Source organism: Camelus dromedarius, chromosome 17, assembly GCF_036321535.1.
Source record: "Camelus dromedarius isolate mCamDro1 chromosome 17, mCamDro1.pat, whole genome shotgun sequence".
In the NCBI taxonomy this organism is placed as follows: domain Eukaryota; kingdom Metazoa; phylum Chordata; class Mammalia; order Artiodactyla; family Camelidae; genus Camelus; species Camelus dromedarius.
The window spans coordinates 18,362,113-18,385,949 of NC_087452.1; the positions used below are offsets into that span (position 1 = coordinate 18,362,113).

At 40.1% G+C, this 23,837-nt stretch overlaps 1 protein-coding gene across 4 annotated transcripts in view; it reads left to right on the plus strand.

Annotated features, from left to right (window-relative positions):
• The window catches only part of FRMD4B (FERM domain containing 4B), a 284,910-nt gene extending 263,551 nt beyond the window's left edge, over window positions 1-21,359 (plus strand). For all 4 annotated transcript variants that reach the window (XM_064496320.1, XM_031470717.2, XM_064496319.1 and 1 more), the window contains 11 exons: window positions 251-389; window positions 868-1,009; window positions 2,188-2,321; window positions 2,418-2,537; window positions 3,812-4,040; window positions 6,736-6,792; window positions 8,130-8,277; window positions 11,011-11,130; window positions 11,962-12,773; window positions 15,694-15,826; window positions 19,885-21,359. In XM_064496320.1, coding sequence (XP_064352390.1) covers window positions 251-389; window positions 868-1,009; window positions 2,188-2,321; window positions 2,418-2,537; window positions 3,812-4,040; window positions 6,736-6,792; window positions 8,130-8,277; window positions 11,011-11,130; window positions 11,962-12,773; window positions 15,694-15,826; window positions 19,885-20,005 — 2,155 coding nt within the window. In that variant the 3' untranslated portion in view covers window positions 20,006-21,359. The remainder of the gene's footprint in view (window positions 1-250; window positions 390-867; window positions 1,010-2,187; window positions 2,322-2,417; window positions 2,538-3,811; window positions 4,041-6,735; window positions 6,793-8,129; window positions 8,278-11,010; window positions 11,131-11,961; window positions 12,774-15,693; window positions 15,827-19,884) is intronic.
• Window positions 21,360-23,837: the final 2,478 nt, after the last annotated feature.

Below are 23,837 nucleotides of genomic sequence, written 5' to 3' on the forward strand. Positions count from 1 at the left end.
ATTCTTACCTGCTTTTGAGTGTTTGTATATGTGTTTTTTTTTAATACGATACTTTTACAGAAAGAGATTACCCAGGTGATTGGTTTTCTCATAAAAGGAGAAAATCAGGAGCTTGGCCCCTGACAGCAAAAGAACATGGCAGAGGAAAAGCCATTAAGAAGATTCTTTGTTACAGTGTTACCCAGTAGATACATTTTATGTTGCACTGGGCTAGAGACAGATAATTTGAGGGTTTTCCTTCATCTTTCAGGATTTCAGTATCAAGAAGAACTTTTGGGCAAAGTGGCCTCTTTGTGCAGACGTGGTATGCGAACTCTTCTCTCATCAAGTCCATCTGGGTAATGGCAATCAGTCAGCATCAGTTTTACTTGGACCGGAAGCAAAGCAAAGTAAGTGACTAGAAGCGTTTCTATGGGGACAAAGTCCTGTCCCTTGTTTGCTTTCTGTGCAGAGGATAAGCTTTCCCAGAAAAGATCCAAGCACATGGGTTTTTGTTCTTTGAGTTTTGTTTTCTTAAACTTTACTACCAACTCTTAATTTTTCTTACTTTTCAAAGATGGGCAACATATAAGCTGATTTAAAAGTTGTAAGATTCGCCAGCTTTTTGGCAAGCATGTGAGTGAACACCAGTGACATTTTAAAGTTCGTGATGGAACTCTACCCTGAGAGAGGATCATGCGTAGTTATTAAAACCTTTTAGCTGCAAAGCTGAAGTCTTTCTTTTTTTTCCTGAAGGATATCATTTCAGTATATAAAAATTCTAAATTGTCCTCTGTCTTCATATTTTCATTCTATAATAATGGAATCTTTTTTATTAATTTGAAATAGGCTTGAGTAAAATCCATTTCAATGTTTTATACCCCTTAGGCAAAAATTCCTTCAGCCAGGAGTTTAGATGATATTGCTTTGGATTTGACGGAGACTGGAACACCAAGGGTCTCCAAAATGGTGACACTCGAGGCAAAAAATCAGTTCATCATGGCAAGCAATGGCAGCTTAATCTCTTCAGGTAATATTTTTGGATTAGAGAATGTGCCAGTGATCTTTATCTTATTTCACAATTTTTTTTTTTTTTGGTTATCAACCACTTCTCAGTGTATCTTTTAACCCATTATTTTGGGAATGAGTAACCATACAAAAAACCTACAGTATGTAGCAGTTTTGAATAAAATTTTGAAACTAAGTTTTAAAAGAGTATGAAGAAAGTTAAATTATAAAACCAGGTTGTGTGGAGGAGGGGTAATATAGGGGTAGAGGACTAGGAGGTACAAAGTATTAGATACAAAATAAGCTACAGGGATATATTGTACAACACGGGGAATACAGCCAACATCTCATAATAATAACTAAAAATGGAGTATAACCCTTAACAATTATGAATCATTCTATTGTACACATGTAATATATGTAATATTGTACAGAAACTATACTTCAATTTAAAAAAAAAGGAAAAATCCATTTGAAAATTAAAAAAAAGAACTCAGGTTATATAAGTAACACTAGATGCTAAGAAAGTGAGTGCCTCAGGGTAGCTTGAAAGGATATTTTCTCCCCATGAGTTCCATAAGCTTCTTTCCCCAAAATGTAATTTTTGATACAGAGGGTTGTCTAATTCTCCATTTAATATAAATTCAACCATGACTACAACCTTCAGACTCCACTTCACCCCCAAGGTGATCATTGCCCCTCAGTCCTTCCTCTGTAGAAATTCTGCAATCTCTTATCACTGAGTATATGTAACACCACTAAAAATAATTTCTGACCTAAACGCTATTGTCAGCTTGTGAATCTGAAGCCCAGAACATTCCTTCGCCTTGCTTGCTTGCTTGCTTGCTTTCTTAAAGAACATTCTAAACAACTATCTCAAAGAATATCTTACCTTCTCTCCTGCTCAGAAAAAAGATTTTTTTTTCCCTTGGGTGTGTCTGAAACATTAAGCATTTTGTCACTGCTTCTAAAATGACTGAGCCAAAATGCAAAAGGCATATATTATTACCAGGCTCTGTTTGATGCCCAGAAGCATGAGAAAATGTTCTCTAGTTTCCTTTTATTATGTTCAGAAACAAGGAGAAAAAGCAATGAACTATTATTAAATAGCAGGTTTGGCTTAAAAATCCTTTGTCCTCTGAAAAGGAAGGAAACATGCCTTGTAGAAACCTTCCCTGCCCTCCCTCCCAATCCCCCCAGGTTCTCAAGACTCCGAAGTCAGTGAGGAGCAAAAACGGGAGAAAATCCTCGAACTCAAGAAGAAGGAGAAGCTGTTGCAAGAAAAACTCCTGAAAAAAGTTGAAGAGTTGAAAAAGATCTGTTTGCGAGAGGCTGTGAGTGTCTTCTGCTTGGGGGCAGCCCTTCAAATTGTGTCTGACAAGTGCGGCCAGTGTCACTTAGCCCCCTCTCTATGCCGTCCTGTTTTACAGGAGCTCACAGGCAAAATGCCAAAGGAGTATCCGCTGAACGTAGGTGAGAAACCCCCTCAGGTCAGAAGGCGTGTAGGTACCGCGTTCAAATTAGACGACAACTTGCTGCCAAGTGAAGAGGTATGAGCACCAGCTCTGAGCATTTCTGTCAGTAGTGAGACTGAACAGCTGTCAGCCAAGTGTGGTGGCCTTGTTCCTTTGGTTATGGAGTCACTGCTGTACATTTTTTATCTCACTCGTCGGAAGTGATAATGGAGACCAAGTTGAATTCTTTCTTTCATGCACAGTCCAGTTAATTTTGAGTTATTTCTTATGACTTTACTCCTCCAAATATAGAGAGCATTAAACGAACCCTAGAGGTTTATCAATTGGGAAACATTATTGTTATAAGAATTAAGAATTCCAGCATCAGAGTCTCCCGCTTAAAACCAAGTAGTCTTTGGCAGATAGCCAAATAGTCCCTCTGTGCCGTCTCATTTCTCGGGTCTCAGTTTCCTCATCTGTAAAATGGGGGTAATGATTGTTCTTCCCTCTGAGGGATACAAGGAGTATTCAGTGAGATAACACATGTACAGCACTGAGGTATAATAAAGTTAAAAGCTTTGTTAGCCACTATAGAGGGAACTTTCTCATTTGCATGTCATCAGACACGATAACCCTACTCATGTTTCTTGCAGAAATTTAGCCATCTTGGCTTTAGAAAATGATAGCTGGGTTTCCATTAATAATAAAGTGAGCATTACTGTTTATTGAGCATTCACTTTATATGCAGCTCTGAGCTAAACAATGCACATATATTGTCTCTAATCTCCATTTTACAAACAAAAATTAAGCAATATGTCCAGGGTCATGCAAGCAGGAACCACTCAGAAAGAGGAATCAAACCTAAATTTATTTGTTTCTAAAGCTATGCATGTGAATATAACATTCTGTGGCTATGAATCTTGGGTTAAGATTCACCTTCTTGAAAAATATGCTCTTCATCCAACCAACTGAATGAATGGAAGGCAGTTCCTTTCTTTGAAAAGGAAAGATGGGGGAGAGTATAGCTCAAGTGGTAGAGCACGTGCTTAGCAGGCACGAGATCCTGGGTTCAATCCCCAGTACCTCCACTGAAAAACCAAATAAATAAATCAACCTAGTTACCTCCCCCCTGAAAAAAAAGAAAAGGAAAGAGATTTGGACTAATAAGAAGTTAAAGTAAATTGAAAGAGGGAGGTCTTGTCTTCTAGGAATGGGATGAGAATACCTAAGCAGTAAAACTTAGGAAGATTTTATTCTCAAAGAGCATCTGATTTGAGAATGCACGAGAAAGAGAACTTTTATTATCTGGAGCCTATGAGAGTGACCATATGTGTCCATAAAAGTAAAACCGTATTATCCTGTAAATGCAGGATCCTGCTTTGCAAGAACTGGAGAGCAATTTCCTAATCCAGCAAAAGCTGGTTGAAGCTGCAAAGAAACTTGCCAATGAGCCAGACCTTTGTAAAACCGTGAAGAAAAAACGAAAGCAAGATTACACGGATGCGGTGAAAAAGCTTCAGGAGATTGAAAATGCAATCAATGAATACCGAATTAGATGTGGAAAGAAACCCAGCCAGAAAGCAGCCGTTACTTTACCAGGTTAGTAATGAGTAAGGTTTTTTCTGAGACATGGAAGTCACTACTCTGAATGGAATGTCCCATTTCCAAACCAGTTCACTTGGTGAGAGAGAAAAGAAAGACTGGGACTATGTCTAACTTTCTTAGGATAAAAATGGTTTGGAATTTCAGTCTTACGAGTAGGTAAACTTGGTTTTCAGTGACATTCTCAGTTTTAAAATGCTTTATTATTTCATTGCTTTAATTTTCAGGAGCTTTCACAGCAATATTGGTTCCGAACAATATGGATTCACCTTTAACTGGTCTGATGTCATTGCAAGAAATACGCTTGAAAACATAGGGTATTAAGAGAACTGGGCCCTACTCAGTAGTTTCTCAAAGGTTTTTAATCCAGCAGACCATACATTTTTTTTTTTTAAAGGACCTGTCCAACACGTGTGGATAGAAACAAGCTCTTACAATGACTGTCATTATGGAGGCGACTTAAAGATATGGGCATATGTTCATGTTATATTAGGAAATGAGGGAAGGTAGAATATCAGATGGAACCACAACCTGATCCTGACATTGCATAAACATGTACACGCTGAGATCGGTTGGGAAAGAGTTCGAAATATTAACAGCTGTAAAATTTCACGTAACTTGATTTTCTTCCTAATTCTCGTCCATATTTTCAAAATTGTAAACATTCTGTGTCTACAACTTCAATATTCAGGAAAAAACATCAGCTGAAAAATCTCATTTAAGTAGATTTCAAGTCCAGTTGGCCTTCCATGTTTATTTCACAGTTTTCAGCCCAATCATTGGATGAAATATGATATTTCTTTGATTCCAAGACAATTTTTTTTTCACATTTAAACATCTGTGAAATTGGGATAATTCGTATACTAGATGATTTGTTGCAGTTATGATTGGCGGTACTTCTTTTTCTTACTGGGACATAAAGGACTTACTCATTGTAGATTTGATGAAATGTGGTAATGAGGTTTCAAGTACACTCGGGTTTAGGACATATGATTTATAGAGCGGAGATAGGGCTTTCGGAAAGTGAATGCACAGACATCAACGCACAAGTGTTAGTCAGCTGCAGCTGGGGAATTTAGGGTGGCTCTGACTCTGAATGCAAAATCCAGTTGGCCTTGTTGGTGGCCACATTCTGGACCTACCGGGTTGGGTGATTAGCAGTGCACTTAGCATCCACAGCCATTTGTTGTGGCCCATTCCTCCCCAACTGTGTGAGATGCAAATGCTGTCCTTTACAGTGACTAACATTTGGACAGCAGTGGTGCCAATGACTGAGCATATATATTGGGTAGATTTTTTTTTTTAAGTGTGCCTGACAGCTGACCATACTGGCACCTTGCCTTCTACTGTGTGTCCAATTACTAGACAGTCCGTCTGGCTCTGATAGAGATTAACATTTGAGATTGGACCAGGAGATCCACTTCATCATGACTTTGAAGCTTATGCTGAGGTGTCATGTTGGCCTGTAACCTAGCCAGTCCTTGACACTGAGTGTGGAATGATTTGCCAAAGCGCGTCAACACGTCTGAGATGTCACTTTTGCCTGAACACATTTTGTAACATTTGGTGGGCACCAGGAGTCATCAGATCATGATGGGCATTTCCAACCATCAGGATGCTGTGTGTAGGGAACCAAAGTAGTAAGTAGAGCTAACATTTATTGAGCATTTGTCTTGTGCCAGGAGCAGGGCTAAGGGCTTTACATCCATTACGTCATTTAATGCTGACTGAAGCACTAAACACTAGGGACTGTTCTTATCCCCGTTTCAGACTTGAGCCAAATGATGCTTGGAGAGATTAAGTAATTTGCCCAGGGTCTCACAGTCAGTAAGGGACAAAACCAAGATCTGAATCCTGGTCTGTCTGTGTCAGTGGTTCTCACCGAGGGGCAGTTTTGCACCCCAGGGAACATTTAGCAATGTTTGCAGTCATTTCTGATCATCAAAACTGAGGGTAGGAGTGGTGCTGACATCCAGTGGTAGAGGCTGGAGACCGTCGCTGGAAGGACAGCTCCCCTTATCAAAGAATTATCCAGTTCAAAGTGGCCTTAGTGCCGCCCGCTGTTGAGAAACCCTGATCTAATTGAGAAGCTTATGTACCACAAAATGTCCACGTTCTATCAAGAAAAAGCCCTTTTCTTCAGTGGAGGGTTCAGAAAATAAGTTACACTGACAGTATAGCAGATTCTCAAAGGAGGGTTCTCAAAGTCTGTTCCATTTTAAGAAACAACCCATTGTAATATTTGTACAGTATGTAAGATGTTTGTATCCTCAGTAGTCAATGAGTCTATTCTTACAATAGTTAATTATTCTTAATGCACTGTAATTAGTTGGACGTCTCTAAATAAAAATAAGATGTGCTCCATTGAAGATGCTTTTATTGAACTTCTGGGTGGACAAATGCACCATTACACTAAAGGCAGTTTGTTTATTTATTTTTTAGAACTTTCTTTTTCTTTTTTAACACTTTTTAATTGAGTTATAGTCATTTTACAACGTTGTATCAAATTCCAGTGTAGAGCACAATTTTTCAGTTATACATGAACATGCATATATTCATTGTCACATTTTTTTTCGTCGTGAGCTACCACAAGATCTGGTATGTATTTCCCTGTGCTGTGCGATAATCTTATTTATCTGTTCTGTATATGCCCGTCAGTACCTACAATAAAGGCTGTTTATTTTATTCACAGAGGACATCATCCCATCAGAAAGCAGCTCCTTGTCTGACACTGCCACCTATGATGATCGTGAGTAGCTCCCCCTTTTCAGTGCAAAATATTATATATTCTGAAATATTAAGAATTTTATCTTTAGTTACATAAAAGGAACTAAAGAGAACTAAAGAGAAGTAGAATCAGCCAACTTACGTTTATGCAGAGTGTTGAGAAAGGGGGGTTATGATTGACTTCTACACAAGTTAGCTTAGCATCAAATAACAGTACCACACAACTCACATGACTTTAGGGAATCAGAATACCGTTCACATAAGTAAGTATCTCAATTAGGATTTGTGATGCTCTGTAGGAGTTTTTTGGTTTTTGGTTTTTTTTAATTTTTGAAGTACATATAGACTCACAGGGAGTTTCTTAAGTAATATAGAGTCCTTCACCCAGCTTTCTCCAAAGGTAACATCTTGTATATTTGGATCCAATATCAAAACCAGGAAATCAGTGCCGTGTAGGCTACGCTGGACCACCAGGAAATAGGGTAGACTTTAATTATCACTGTCTGCTTATTCTGGATAAGTGGGAGTTTATTTTCCTTAAGAAGACATACGTATTTCAGAAGTTGGATTACACGTTGCTGTGTCGGTTTCGTGGAGTTTGGCTGCATCTGTTGTAATGACGTGTGTTTAACACCTTTCACAATGGAGTGGATGTCACATCAAGTGATAGGGTATTTCCCTGTAATATCCTCCTTGCGCTTAAGCAGAGGGGCTGCCTATCTACTTGATGTGATTTAAAGAATTCGAGGAGGCCACTAGCCGCCAAGTTAAATGATTCATGAAAGTCTGAACCATTTCACAATTCTTCCTTCAAGCTGAGGTTTGGTCCTGTTTGCCATTCCTCTTTGGAAATACACATATCAGTGGGAGACATGTCAAGTCTCCAATGACTCAGCATAAATCAGTTTTACCCCTTTCAATAAAAGGACGAGCCTTTGGTCAGCCAAGGAGGTCTAAGAACCTTGAAAGTGAATTTGAACAAAACTGATCCAGGCCAACTTTGCAGGCCAACTTCCTCTTGGCATTTTTCACACTGGGGTTTTTCTGTAATGTAAGTCTAGAAAAGCTGTATTATCATCCATTCCACCCAAGAGATTTATTTGCTCAGAGTGGCACCATTGAATTGGTAATAGTTGGGACAGGCCCCACAAAAATATTTAGTAGTTTCTTTCTTCTGTTGTGTAAAATATAAAAATAAATTTCTTGAAACTTAGGTACTTTTAAAAACATCAGTTTTGGAAGAACATTTTGCTCACCAGACAGATCTTCCACTTTCTTTTCGGGGTGGTTTTGGCAAGGTATTTGTTTCCTTTTTTATTTATCTACTTACTGACTCATTCATTCATTTGCTTATTATAGCCAATGACACCTTCAGTCTTGCTGGGCAGCGATCAAGTTCAGTACCTCACTCTCCAAGAATTCTCCCCCCCAAGTCTCTCGGGATTGAGCGAATCCACTTCAGAAAGTCGTCCATCAATGAGCAGTTTGTGGATACCAGACAGTCCAGGTGAGAAGACGTCAGTGCGGTGAATGCCTCGCTGCCACTATGAGATCTTTTCTCCAAGAGTCGACCCGGTTTTGTGTTCTCCTATGTATTCTTTCAGAAAGGGTTATCTTATGAAACCAAAGCACAGAAACTAACCCAGTTATTTGTGGTGACAGCAAGTTGATGTGTTGTCAAGAGATCTTAAAAGTATTTGGCTCTTCCCTTGATTTTAAAGTCTATTTGATTTATATTAAATTATAGGAATACTAATTATCATCTGAATTTGGGTATAGTGTCCCAAGTTCAGTTTCATATCCCATGGCCTCAGGAAACAGTGTTTAAATACCTCTCTGCCAAACCAAGTGACAGAACCGACTTCTGACTTTTCAAATGAAAATGCGACTTCAGCACATTTTTTAATCTGTGAAGTAGATAATACAACTTCTTCTCAACTGTCTCAAGTAAATGTTGTCAGGGTAATAACTTTTTAAAAGATGACAGACCAGTGATTCCCAGAATTTGGCTACATGGATCAATAATTGTTTTTTAAAAAAAAAAATAGGGCCCAAGATAGGATTACTGACTTTTTTACCTTGCCTAATCAGAATGTTCAAATAGTACTATGATTTCATGAAAAAAATGACATTTACCTATCCAAAATATAGCCATTGTTGTAATAATTATAAGATGATGAAATGAACATTTATAGAGCACTTTCTATGTGCCAGACACTGTTGGAAGTGTTTCAATATGTATTAACAAATTTAATCGTCACAGCAATCCTGATTGTATTACTACCCCCATTACCATTTACAGATAAGTACACCGAGGACCAAAAAGTATGAATAACTTGTTGGGTTTGTCAACTAGTGAATGTTGCAATTGGGATTTGAACCTCGGTAGCCTGACTTCAAAGTCTGTGATATGATTTTAGCCAGCATGTTATAGTACATCTCAGAGAGGATGGAAATTAGTCTCAAAATAAAGGAAGATTATTTAGATTAACAATTTTTCACTTATGGATAGAAAACTAACATTTTGTTACATTTGTAGTTCATTAAGCATCAGTGAAAACTTTTCTCTCAGAGTAGCCCCAGTTTGGATTAGCTTTTAAGAACTGTTGCCTTAAACAATAGAGATCCATGTGCCCAGAGCAATGCTGTCCGGTTTAATTACCAGTAAATAAAATTTAGAACTCAGTTCCTCAGTCACACCAGCCACACTGCAAGCGCTAATGGACACATGTGGCTAGTGGCTATGACATTGGGCAGCACATGTATTTCCCGTTTCCAGCACTGAAGAGAGTCCTCTCAGTTAGCACTGGGCAAGTGTGTTCATTATGTTGGGGAAAACAAAGCCATTTCAGCAAAAGGAATTATAACTGGGAATCATTATCTTAAACATCATTATGCCTGTCTCCCTAATAGTTTAAGATGGGTTTGCTCTTTGATATGGCAATTTCACTTACAGGAATTTTTTCCGATCAAATTAACTAACTACAGAATGCTTATCACAGCATTGTGCATACTAGCGGCAAACCGAAGACAGCGTGTATGCTCGGCTAGTGGATTGTTTAAATAAATCATGGCCCGTCTTTACAGTGGAATACTACATAGTCGATAAAACAGCATTGTAGATGACTAGTAAGCAGCACGAAACCTTACATCAAGTTTCCATTTAAGTGGGTTTTGAAAGAGAATAGATTGTAAGATCTCATTTTTGTTGTTGTTGTTAAAACTATAAATGCTTGTAAGTATCCAGGCTCGGTTAAAAATATCTGAAAATGTTTAGTGTTGACTGATTCTATCTGAGGTATCAGATTATAGACATTTAAATTTTTCTTCAATAAATAAATAAATAAGAGGGGGAAGGTATAGCTCAAGTGGTAGAGCCCCTGCTTAGCATGCATGAGGTCCTGGGTTCAATCCCCCGTATCGCCTCTAAAAATAGACAAGTAAATAGACCTAATTTACACCCCCCACACACACAAACAAACAAACCTAATTACCCCTTCTGCAATAAATAAATAAATTAAAGTTTTCTTTTTCCACCTTTTCAAACTTCTTTGCAATGAACTTGGTGTGCTTTTTTAATAAGTAAAGTGTAATCAACGTCATTTATATAAAAAATTAACTTCAAATTGTCTTCTCACTGTGCCGGGAAGTGGACAGAGTGATTGAAGGATGCTTCCTTCTAGTTCAGGGAGCCTGCTAGTGACAGCCCACTGGCCACATCCATCCAGTGACCTATTTTTGAATGGCCCATGAGCTAAGAATGGTTTTTTGTATTTTTTTAATAATTGGAGGGGAAATCAAAAGCAGTAATACTTTGAGACATAAAAATCATAGGAAATTTGAATTTCGGTGTCCATGGTCAAGTTTTATGGGCACACAGCCACCTCTATCCTCACAGATATTGGACAGAGATCATCTGACCTGCAAAGCCAAAAATATTTCCTGTTAGACTCTTGACGGAAAGAAGGTTTGCTGCCCCTGCTCTAGTTTTCAGTCTTGTTCATTCAGTACTTTTTTTTTAAAGTCCTTTATTTTTTTCCTTCATATTTATGACTCAGAGTCAGATCACTGTGCTTCCCCTAAAACTCATATAGGATGGGATGCACCAAGAAAATAAACCACAAAGGTTTTCCCCAGTTTTCTCTTTATGCTCCCATTCCTTCAGCTTCCAGTAAGTTTCTCATCCGCTTATGACAGTTTGCCAGAGATGTTCCTGACCTCTTCTTTTTGCCATCCCCAGGGAGATGCTGTCGACACACAGCAGTCCTTACAGAACCCTGGAGAGGCGGCCCCAGGGGGGAAGGAGCATGCCCACCACGCCCGTCCTTACCCGCAACGCCTACAGCAGCAGCCACTTGGAGTAAGAGCGCTTCATTCCGCTTGCCTTGTCTCTGTTGAGTTTTGCTTGAAACTTTTGTTTTACCTCGCTGTCTTTCTTTGTTGTTTTAAGGGACTTTATTTTAGGACTCTACATTTTCTACTCACTTAGCAGTTCCCTTATGTCAGCAAAGAAAATGTACTCAAAAAATATACCTTGGGTAGACATTGGATTTTTTTGTGTGCCTTCATTTTTCCAACCGGCTTATTACCGGTGGTTATTCGGTGATGAGGGTGAAGTTAATGGCAACAGTGCTACTTTGAAGTGTTTCCTGAAGGCTGTGCAGTTTCATATGCACTGTATTATGTAGCCCCCACAACAAACCTGATTGGAGATATTTGATACTGTTTTTATCCTCAGTTTACAGAGGAGGAAGGGAGAGTGATTAAATATCTTGCCCACGTTCGTACAGCTGGGAAGTGAGGGAGCCGTGACTCCGTCCCAGTACCTCCCATGTCAGAGCCCAGACTCTGCTCCCTGCGAATGCTGCCTCTGCCCTAGTCTGGGTGTCCTGCTATCCTGTTGGAAGAGAGGACCCTTCACAGACATGTGGGGTTTCTCTCAGGCTTTGACTCACGTTGTACATCAGCAGTTTATCTTCCTATTTTCAAGAATGGATGTGGACTGCCCAGTTGACAGAGCCTGGGGTAAACCCAATGGACTCTGTCGTGTGGTCAGCGTCGGAAACCTTAAAAATCCTATTGCAGTCCAAGAGTTATGAGATCATTTAACTGTGGCGTCCTTTGTCCTTCTCTTGGCCCTCCTTTCCTCCTCTCTCTTTTTACCGCTTTGCCTTTCTTTCTCCTCTTTCAGACCCGAATCTTCATCTCAGCACTGCCGCCAGCGGAGCGGAAGCCTCGAGTCCCAGTCTCACCTGCTCTCCGAGATGGACAACGACAAGCCATTCTTCTCCCTCTCCAAGTCCCAAAGAAGCAGCAGCACAGAAATCCTGGATGACGGGTCCTCCTACACCAGCCAGTCAAGCACGGAGTATTGCTGCGTGACGCCCGTGGCCGGCCCCTACTACACCGCCCAGACTCTGGACACTCGATCCAGGGGGCGCAGAAGGTCCAAGAAGCAGAGCGTTTCGGCTGCCAGCTCCGGGAGCATGCCCAACCTGGCGCAGAAGGAGAGCCTGCGGAACGGCGTCTACGCCAGGAGCCAGGAGCCGCCCGCTTCCAGCTACTACATCGCCGGCTACGCGCCGTACGCGGAGGGTGACCTCTGTTACGGGGGCGGCTACGTCTACGAGAACGACACGGAGGGACAGTACAGTGTCAACCCGCCCTACCGGTCCTCCGCCCACTACGGGTACGACCGCCCGAGGGACCACAGCAGGTCCTTCCACGAAGACGAGGTCGACCGGGTGCCGCACAACCCGTACGCCACTCTGCGGCTGCCGAGGAAGGCGGCCGCCAAGTCGGAGCACATCACCAAAAACATCCACAAGGCCTTGGTCGCCGAGCACCTGCGCGGCTGGTACCAGCGGGCCTCCGGGCAGAAGGAGCAGGGCCACAGTCCGCAGACGAGCTTCGACGCGGACAGGGGGTCGCAGAGAAGCCTGGGCTTCGCGGGGCTCCACGTGCCCTGTTCTCCGAGCAGCCGTGCGTCTTCGTACTCATCAGGTAAAAACAGCGCGGAGGCCCTTGCTACCCAGATTTCATTCACCTCCTGACTCCCCGGCCCCCCTGCCTACCCCAGGCCATGCCCCTCAAGGATCATGAGACCAGGACCCAAGGTCATGAGAGTGGTACCCGCTGGGTGGAGCCACGGATTCAAATCCAGCATTTACTGAGCACCTACTCTCTGTGCTGCCCGGCATTCGGGGATTTCCTTTATTGTATCTTTTCTAGGTCTCCCATTGACAGCCACGTCTCTTTCAAGTGTTCAGGGCATTGAGGGTTTGATATATTAAAAGAATAGCATAAACCCTTCAGGTGAGCAGAAAACCACTGGAGTTATGCATCCTTTCTGTGTTCACCACCTCTGAACTGGATGATCTAAAGGCAGTTCGTTCCAATTGCTCAGTTACCTGCCTCAGGCTTCTAGTAAGTCTGACAGGAGCTGACATTTACTAAGCACTGGTCCTGGCGCTGTTCTAAGTCCTATGTAGATCAGTAGTCATAGGTACTGCCCTTTATGCTTGATTTAAGGAATTTTCCTTCCAAGATCATTTTGATTAGCGATCATCTCTTCATGCATTGGCTTTGGTCCCTAACTCCGCTAACATTCCTCCAGCTATGCTAGGTACTTTAAGTAGAGAAATGGGGCCTAAGAGGAGAATCCGCCTGTGGTTTCATTTATTCATCAAACTAGCAGGCCCATCCAAGATGCTGAGAAGCCAGCATTAAGCCAGTTCCTGGCCTTGGTGACTTCACAGACTAGTTAGCAGCTAGAAGAATGTATGAAAATTCTTATTTTGTATTGAAGTGTAGTTGATTTACAATGTGGTAAGCAGTGGTAAAGCTCTAAGCAACGAATGAATTCTCAAACTGCAGGAAAAACCGAGGTCATGAGTCTTGCCTCCTCTTTCAAGCATGACGCCTTAGTGAGACATAGCACAGAGGTTCCTGAATCATTGTGTGATCGTCACCTTTGAAAGTTTCCTAAGCTTGTTGACAAGAGGCGTCTCCATGGAGATTTCTGTTTGGGTTCTAGTTCTCTCCTGCTTGTGCAGGACTTTGGACTCCTGCTAGGGTTTTCCCATTGATTACCACATCTAACATATGAAAAGTCTCCTGTGAAATGATTTCTCACTTGTGGCTCTGATTTAGAGAGCACCTTTCTTCCCCTTAAGAGTTCAAGGTGTCGGATGAGAAACTTTCAGAAACCAAACGAGGAGGGCTGGGATGCACATGGATGGTCACTGGGGCACAGGGCTGGGGTAATGCCTCTTTAAACAGCGAGGCCAGGGAGAGGGGGAGGTGTAACTCTGGAACCTCAGCAGCCCTGGTGGTTGGCTCAGGGGCAAAGGTGAGAATGGAGATGCTGCTTCCTGACTGGGACCCAGGGTGAGGGTGTGAGCCTTGCTGACACCAGGAGTATACAGCCCCGTGGGCCAAAAGGCATTGCAGTTGAAGGAATTGGAGGGATGGAATCAGTGCTCCCAGAATTCCCTTTTGGAATTTTCCTCATTCCTGTCTACATTTTATAGCTAGTGTATTACAACAGGCACGCCTCATTCTCGCGCAGAGCTAAGTTTCTGAATATTTGCTGAATTAGTCAGGGGTTTTGTAATCCCTTCCAGCCACCGAAAGGCTCTGTTGGCGACTCTTAGAGTTTTAGTAGTGAGGACAGCTGCTATTTATTGACAACTTACCGTGTGCCACGAGCCTGCTCAGCACTTGTGCATGCACTGTCTCATTTAATGTATACAACAACTCTGTAGCGAGTCCTGTTGTTCTGTTTATTACTATTATCCTAATCCTGCCGCGGAGGCAGTTCTGGCTTGGTTTAAATGACCCTGCCCAAGCTCCAAAGCTAGTAAGGAATTCTAACACAGCTCTGACATCCTAACCGCCATGCCTCACAGCCCCTGACTTAGAGTTATGGAACCTTCTTGGAAGCTCAAAGTAGAGAATGTTATATCTTTGAGTCAAAACCTGGTGGCATCCGGGACCACAGATGACTTTTGAAATGCGTCTGTCCCACGCTGGTCCCCTGTGCTTTGTGGGCGTGAGAGAAAGCGGAGGAGGTTGGCCACCAGGAAGAGGAAACAGAAGAGAGCTGGAAGAATGCATGAGCAGTACCAGTTGTCTGAGTTTTGGACGACCAGGTTGGCCTGGTACATCCCAGGCATGGAGCAGGACTGATTTTAGAGAGAGGACAGCAAATGTCCAGTGATGGGGCAGTCACTGGGTTTTGCTCCCAAATTATGCCCTTGTCTTGTTCCAGATTAGTCCCTCAAAAAAACTAAATCTCTTCCTGAAAATCTTTCCTATACTAGTTACCCTCTCCCATCCCCACCCACCTCTCCGATATAGACTTTTTTTTTTAAGGCAAAAAATATGCCCTGATCCTATTAGTGCCTTTGGCTGAGGAATAGGCAAATCTCAACAAGTCAACATACAGGATGTTTTTCCTCCAAAGGTCTCCAAGAAACTCAGACTTGTCACCTTCTCTTTACGATGGAAGCCTCTGAAGCTATCCAGCCACCATAGCCTGATGGGGAAGATGCTTTCCATATATGAGGATTTTTTTTTTCTGGCTTGTTTTTTGGGTTTTTTTTTTACAGCATGTCTTTCCATTAGCTTTATTCCCATTTATAATAATAATGATAGTTATCATTTATTGCTAGGCACAGGGCTAAATATTTTTGTATATTACTTTAATCCCAATATCATCCCTATGCAGAATATATTTATATTATTATTCCCACTTTACAGATGAGAAAACTGAGGCTTAGAATAGGAACTCTGGATTCTAAGCATTGGTTCTTAATCTCTACTCTGCACACAGCTGATTATAATGCACATCTAAATGACTTAAACAATTTTCACTTTGCGTATTCCCACCGATTGTGTCTCTTTTCTTTTTTATTTCTAGTGTCTTCTACAAATGCTTCTGGGAACTGGAGGACCCAGATAACCGTAGGGCTATCTGAATACGAGACCCCGGCACATTCTTCTTACACCAGCTGCTATGGCAACATCTATAATCCTTTGCCCTCTCCAGGCAGGTGAGAAAGCAATGCTCAAAAATTCTGCTACCCTGTTGCTAGTCAAAAGAATCCAGAAATCCCATTTTTTTAAAAAAAAAATTCTTATTTTGTATTGAAGTGTAGTTGATTTACAATGTTAGTTTCAGGTGTACAGCAAAGCGAGGAATCCAGTTTTATTTTAGGAACACTAGGTAATCTAGCCCAAGGGTTGGCAAAGTGTAGTCTAAGGGTCAAAACTAGCTGCCACCTCTGTTTATAAACAAATGAAGTTTTATTGGAAAACACCCATGCTCATTCATTTAGATGCTGTCTGTGGCTGCTTTTATACTGAGGGCAGAGGAGTTGCAACAGAGATCATGTGGCCAGCAGCCGGAAATATCTGGTCCTTTAAGAAAAAAGCTTGTTGGCGATTAATCTAGCACAAATTAATTCAGATTTGACCCTGTTCTTAGAGTTCTGTACGTGAAATTCTGTGTCTGAAAGAGTTTTTTTTTTTTTTGAATTGCTGTACTTGAAACTGTATCATTGAGATACCCACTTAAGACTCTTCTGGAGCCTTGCCGGACAAATATCCCTGTGCTAGAAAAGGCTGTTCATAGCAAGATTCCTCATGGACAGTTGGTGGGCTTGATTTCAAGCATTTGCTGCCTTTTTGTGTCTGACCTTATGTTCATTCAGAAGCAACAGACGCAGCCAGCTGTCCTGTTTGTCTGTAATAGTAGTTCTTTGTAAACATTTAAAGGCAATATACAAGGACAGTTTGTTAAAACGTGATTTTGAAAAAAAAGATTGCCAACTCTGGATTACATATTTTTTCAGTTCTCTGCATACATGGGAGGAGTTCAGTTTGAAGCGGTCATCTTCCTCCATCACTTTCTCATAGGATATAATCCATAACCCTGGTGCCAAGAAGTAGAGTATTTTCTGGGTTTGTGTGTGTGTGTGTGTGTGTTAAAGAAAATTTAATTTTGCTTTCTTTAAGTCAGATTGCTTCAGGCATAGGAGGCTTACACGAACTATAACTTTTCAGGGTTAATTTTTACTGGTGAATTTGAGAGGTTAGTTTCTTATTAAAGCACTCAGTGTTACAGGCAAATAGGAGATATTCAACCCCCAAAGCCTTGTTTCTCTTCTCCATACTTAGCAAAAGTTTTTCTTGGCTTGAAATATTAGGCCAATTGTCTCAGCTCAACAAAGAGTGTGCTCAAAATAGAATTCTAATGAAAATATACCTCGGAGGACGTCAGATAGCCTGGACTTCTGTAAATAACGCTTGCAGGGGAGTTAGGAACAAGAAGGAAAATGACTTTGGCCCAAAATTTGAGCTGAACTTTTTTTAATTCAGTTCTAATCATTTTGTATAATACATTTGCAAATAATTTTCCTGTATACTTTTAGTTTACTTTCTTGACTGAGTTAGATATGAGATCGAACAAACTATTCAGTGCATAAGACATTTCTAATATCCTTAACATCACTTTCATCGGACTGAGGAAGTGTTAAACATTTTTAGAGAAAATCTGTTTTTACGAAGTCTGCTCATCTATTTCAGCAAGCCCAAGATGGCTTGGCAGCAGAGTCTGATGTCAAAGGGGCATAATGTACAGGAAATTAGAAACTATTTAAAGATCCCTATTGTGTGTGTATGCATGTGCACATAATATGAGCTCACTGTAGAAAATTAGGAGGATAATAAATAAATAAGTGGGAAATAATTTACCCATAATTCTACCATCTAGAGATAGCAGCTAGTAACATTTTGGCACATTTCCCCCATTTCTCTGTATCCATTTTTAACATGGTCATAATGATACCATATATACAGTATTCCATCCTTCATTGTACATGAAATTCTACATCCCAGCTTTTTACTTCTTATCATAAGATAAACGTGTTTCCTAATTTTTTTTTCTACAAAACTCTTTAAACCTTATTTCGTGTGACCAATATGATCTTCCACTCAATACATATGCCATACTTTATTTAACAGTTCCTCGTAGTTTGAATTGAAATGGCTTTTCAATTTTCTCTCTTTTTTTTTTATTGTAAGTGATGCTTTTGTTAACATCTTTGTGCAAAATATGTGTCTCATCTCTTCCAGATTATTTCCTTAGGATCCACAGCAATAAATAGAATTAACAGATTAAATAGAAAAGCATATCTTTTTAAGCTCTTGCTTACTAGAAAGATTTACCAATTTATCCTCCTAGGCCAAAGAATTATGAGAGTACTTATTTCCATCTGTTCATCTATTTAGGATTTTTTTTTTATTATGATACAGTCTGATCAACTTAACTTGATCTGTTAACAAGGCAAATATAATAACAATCATCCACAAAGCTTTAGAAATTTGCCCTAAAATTGGATGTTATTTTTGATGAAAACCTGATTTTCAAAATAAGAGAAAAAGTGGGTTTCAGGATAAAGATAAAAAACTTTAGATCTGACCTTAAACTGAAGATTTGAAATGCTTAGCAATAGATCCATGTGTTTTTTAAAATGAAGCGGATATACTTAGAGATCCTTTCCCCAGAGTGTCGCGGTCTTAACATTACAGAAAGCTACAAATTGGACTTCTGTACGTAACGCTGGCAAGGGAGTTAGGACCAAGAGCAAAAATGACTTTGGCCCAAAATTTGAGCTGAGCTTTTTCAATTCAGTTCTAATCATTTAATGTGTCTAATAATTTTGTAAAAAAAAAAATATTTCCCCTGGTATGATGTAGTATAAACTCTCAGCAGCATAAACTTTCCAAGATTAGAAATGTTGAAGGTCCCTTCTGCCACCTAGTATATAAGCCAGATTCTCGGCTCTGCTACTGCAAACTGTGTTCTCAAATAACTGTGTTTCTTTCACTTCCGGTTGTCTTTTCCCATCCTCTTCCTTGTCTTACTCTCCCCGTCACTAGGCAAAACCACGGGCTTCTGTCCTGGAGTATGGTTGTGCCTCCAGAAATGAGATCTGTTCTAAATTCTCTTTTGAGTGTAGCCAGCTGTAGTAAGTACAGCCCCTCCAACCCGTGTGTGGTTTATTGCATAGCAGGGGTTCTGCTTGTTTTGACTGGTGTGTGACATTGTGGCAATCTACCTTTGTTTCTATATTAGGAAAAAAAAAAATACTAAATACCTGGCTTGGCAGAGTGTTTATTTCCAAAGCTCTTCTTCCCAAGACTTTTTAATCACCTTTACTAAAAGACATTGAAGTTTAAAATAAAAAGAAATCTACTAACTATCTAACCTGCTCTAACCAACTATTACAGGAATGAGGTTTTGCTTATTGGAATGCTCTTTATAATACGATGCCTTCATTTGGACATGGGACTCCCTTCCAAATGGGTCTCTGATTTTTATGTGATGCTGTTTCCAGTTTACACTTGACCCCGTACACCTTGAGGATGTAAAATGTGTCCTGTGGTACCCTTGCCTCCCTCTAAATATATTTCTTTGTTTCTGAGGAAAACGTTTCGTGAATCTCCCTTAATTTGAAGAATACTTAAAGTGTAGCTGTCAAAAATACTTCAAAAGTCAAAAATGTGACTCTCACACACACAGATAATGAGCGTATATCAAAGGTTTATTTAACTCATTAATGAGAGAACTAATAGAGCGGTAAAGCTGGTTCCCAGAGAACTCAAGGGACTGAATTCCACACGCTGAAAGGGAGAGTCTTGCCATAAGATGACTAAATTCGATACCAAACTAGTTAATATACTACAGGGCAATAAAACAATGACCATAATCTTTTCTACCAGACAGAAGTTATTTGTAGTGTATTTCTTCCCGACAAAAACCTCCAAGTTAATGTATCACGTAACACAACCTGTGTCCTCATCAGTGGTAAATAGATGTTAGACAAAAGCCTATCTCTCAAGAGAAGTGGGCACTCCCCACATGGGCCTGTTAGACAGTAATGTTGGAAAAACACGCAGTCATCCCTTGCCTTATTTCCAAGTCTTGGATAATTTTCCTAACAGTGCTTTCTACTAACTTCTTTGAGTGTGGTAATCTTTGTACTCTGGGAACAAAAATGACCACAAGTCATAACTTTTCTGATTTCCTTCTGATTTCCTTTACTAGACAGTACACAGAGACCGGTCAACTGGACGGTCCAGATGGAAACCAGTTGGAGGACAGCCTGGAGAGCAGTGAGCAGAGGCTCTTCTGGCATGAAGACTCCAAGCCTGGGACATTAGTCTGAACTGCAGTTGGGCCTCCTGACCGAGCACTGCGTTCTCACACTAGTGTGCCTTGCAAAACGCGTTCGTCTTCCCAGAAGGCCATTGGCTTTAGAAACCTCCAGGCACCCGAGGTGGAAGAGAGGACTCACATGGCCCCGGAAGTGAACCACATACTCAGCCGCACAAAACCCCTGAACCACAACCTGCCTTTCCAAGTCCAGGCGCTAACCTCACAGAGCAAGGTCGGACCACGTTGCCAGGGAGGACTCAGCCTTTCTCAGTAGCAAGCACTACTTAAGGGAATAAAAGTCATTGAAGGCAGACCTCACAACTGTGAAAAGTGCGTTCAGGGTCTCCAAAAGGAAAGCAGGACAGGGGAGATTTCAGAGCACAATTCAGAATGAAGAGAGAAGAGAAGACACAAGCTCCTCAGTCACCGCTCACCATCGGAAGGCTTGAATTTGTGAGCTGGCGAAGAATTACATACCATGTCTACCCAGACGTGAACAACTTAGACAGTATTGGAAAATTACTTGAAGGGAAGCTGGATTTTCATGAAGTTCCGAATGAGTGTAGATGTTTTTAGGCTACTATCAAGAGTGATGGTTTTCCTAAGCACCATAAAATGGGTTCTGGAAAGACTGGCTGCCATAGCATCCTGTCATATAACTTTACGGTAGCGGACTGAGGGAGATGAAGCAGCCCACTGAGTAACTGGCAAACTCTGCTTGGAGAATGTTCTAAGGTACAGTGTCGCTGAGTTCCTTCTGTCTTTCTACGCCAGCGGCATGATGGGCTGGTACCTCCCCAACTCGGCTCTCACTGCAATGGCAGCCTTGACTTGGAAAGCTTTTATAATCAAGAGTTTGAAAAAGGATTCTGAGGAGATACAGAAAGAGCCCAACAACATAAAGAAAAAAAACACGAAAACCACATCATTTTAGACGAATTGCGTGCCTTAAAGTTGTGAACAATAGAAACGTGAACATATTGTCTTCCACAGGCAGTTCTAAGTCACCAAGTGACAGAAACAAGATTAGTCATTGAAAACAAAAGCAAAAAACCTCCAAGCTGCAGTAGATTTAATTATGAGGCTAAAACTACCTCATACTTTCCTTGGAAGAACTAATTCGCTATGGTTGATTGTAGGGAATTTTTTTTTTAAACAAATATTTCCATATTCCAGATGAATCTTTTTTTGTCATCTCTACTCTGCTTCAGAATTCCATAAAAGGTGCTCCTTCCCCCCTCTTTTATACAGGTTTCTTGTTCATATTGTGAATAGAGAAGTTTCTGAACAACTTTTTTGGGAACATTTTCTATCTATATTCCAAAGCATGTAATATATACATAAAGATGATTTGTTAAACTGGTCCTTAGTCATTTGTATCATTAAAAAATGAAGTTTGGGGGAAAAAAACTTGGAAAACAAAAAGACATGCAAAAAAGTAACTTATTCCTTTTTGCATATTTGTGTAGCCTTCTAGAAACAGAAATACCCTTTTGCGTATTCTTTTACTGTTCTGACTTTTTAAAGACCTATTATTTTTTTACATAGGTCAATAAATTAAAGGTGTGCTACTGAAAATGTTTACGTATCCTTCCATTTATGTTCAGGGTTCATACAAAGCAGCTTAAAGTGCTCTACTGCAGGTAATTAGGTTGGACAAGATTGTAGATTTTTTAGTTACCATATTACCGTATTTTATGGATTCCAAGATGCTCATTTTTTTCATATTTACATTTCTGAAATCAGGGTGCATCTTTTGATTGCCGGCATGATCTAGTTGGCGGTGTTTTTTTTCTTTCTGGTGATACATAAAATAATGCTGTGTCTTAGAATTCATGAAATACAGTAGTTTGTTGCCTCCTGGAGGATGAATGATGGGAATTTTTAGGCTTCCTCATCTTATGATTGTTGTTTATTTGCAACAAGTCATGCATACTAGTTTTGCAGACTGGCCAACAGGTCTTTTAAATTCAAGATTATATTTCATCTGCCATCTTTTAATCACAAACAGTGGGGGGGGGGAGTGGGAAGTGAAATATAGGGAGGTTAATTTTTTTTAATTTGCTTTTTATTGAAGTACAATTACAATGTGTCAATTTCTGGTGTACAGCACAATGTCCCAGTCATGCAAGGAAGTTAACATTTCTCATGCTGAAATAACCTTTTCCTGTTCAACAAATGGTATGCTTAGAATTGTAGGTATACCTTGAAAAAGCAAATACAACTTGGCTCCTAAATGGAAATAGAAGGTATAAAAATGGAAGCACAGTGGGCCTGCTATATGATTTTCCCCCCATCTTTTTTGAAAAGCATTTTTCAACCACATCATTGGTATGCTCATTAGTAACCAAGAAGTTATGGAGGTAAAATTTTTAATGTGTCAAATTGATATATTTTTTTAATGCAAAATATCATATACTCATGTTAAAATTTTTCATTTCAAATATGAAGCAAATATATAACAGAAAAACATAATTGTGCCCTGTAAGCCTAACATTACCAGATACAGTTATTACTTTACTGTATATCAGTTCAGATTTTTTTCTATGCCTATAGTAATTTTTTTAAAAAGCATCATATTACAAGTACAAGTTTATGACATTTTTTTTCCCCTGAAATCTCTTGGGGCCCACTTTTTGTCCATGTTTATTGATCTACCTCATAAAGATGTATGTTTTACAAGGTGGATTGAAAAAATTGCCTCACCTTCCTGGATGTTTAGTTTTTTTCTATATTTGAGAAAATTATTCTCAAGATTCTTCCTTGTATTCATAAGAGCTTAATGTTAAGCAATAAAGACTCCAGAATTGTTTTGAACTATTAGTTTAAAGCCTGTTCTTAGGAACAAAGGTTCAAATGTCAGTCTTTAGAGCTTTCAGAGTCGAAAGAATTCTTTCCTTCGATACAATAGAAAAGTTTTGATATTTTTTCTAAACGATCAGTGGAGAAAACGCTGTTTTGAAAATTTTCAATCATTTTGGGCCTGTATTTTATAAAGTGAAATAAAGTGAATTATTAAGGGGAAAAGTTAATTTATTAGAAAGTATGAATTACTGGATAGGTGAAATATTAGAGATACGAAAATATACATTCCTTTTGATTATTAGATTCATCAGACGAAACTACTTTGTCACATTTCGAAGTTTTTAAACACTGACTTTCAGTTTCTATTCTTAGCTTGTCCCACGTTCCAGTAACAGAGTTTCTAGATTACCCTTTGAGTAGCACTGATCTGGAGTTCTGTCAAAGAAGGTGCTACCTCCATGCTTATTGATAAGGCAGGTCATTCGTTGTCCCCTACAATCTCACAGGGCATGGAGATACAGTCCATTTCCAGAGGGAAGAATCTTTCATCATGGAGTCCAGAAAATGATGCAAGACTGAACTCATCTTTGAGCACAAATTTTGTCCAGCTCTTCATCCCCCATGTTTCTCACTCCATTGCCAGGCCCTCCTCTGGGTTTCCAGAGGCCTTTTCTACTCCTCTGCCCCTTCTCTACCCCTTTCCTTGTGCCACCTTGAAGCAGAAAAAAGAAATGTCCCTTTGCAAAACTGAGCTAGCATTTGTTGAATTCCACTTCAGTGTGTTCCAGGCCACTGTGCTTTACATGCATTTGCTCATTAAATCCCCACGACAGCCCAGTGAGGTAGCTAGTGCTGTTATTTCCATTTTACAGAATCTGAGAATTGGAAAGCTCAAGTAATTTGCCAAAAGTCATGTAGCTATTGGGAGAAAAGCTGGAAAGAAGTCCTGACTTGTCAAACTCCAAATCGTAAACTACTACTGTCTTGTTTCATGAACAATTTCTCTACAGTAAGGGTAGCAAACAGGATTTTCTTTT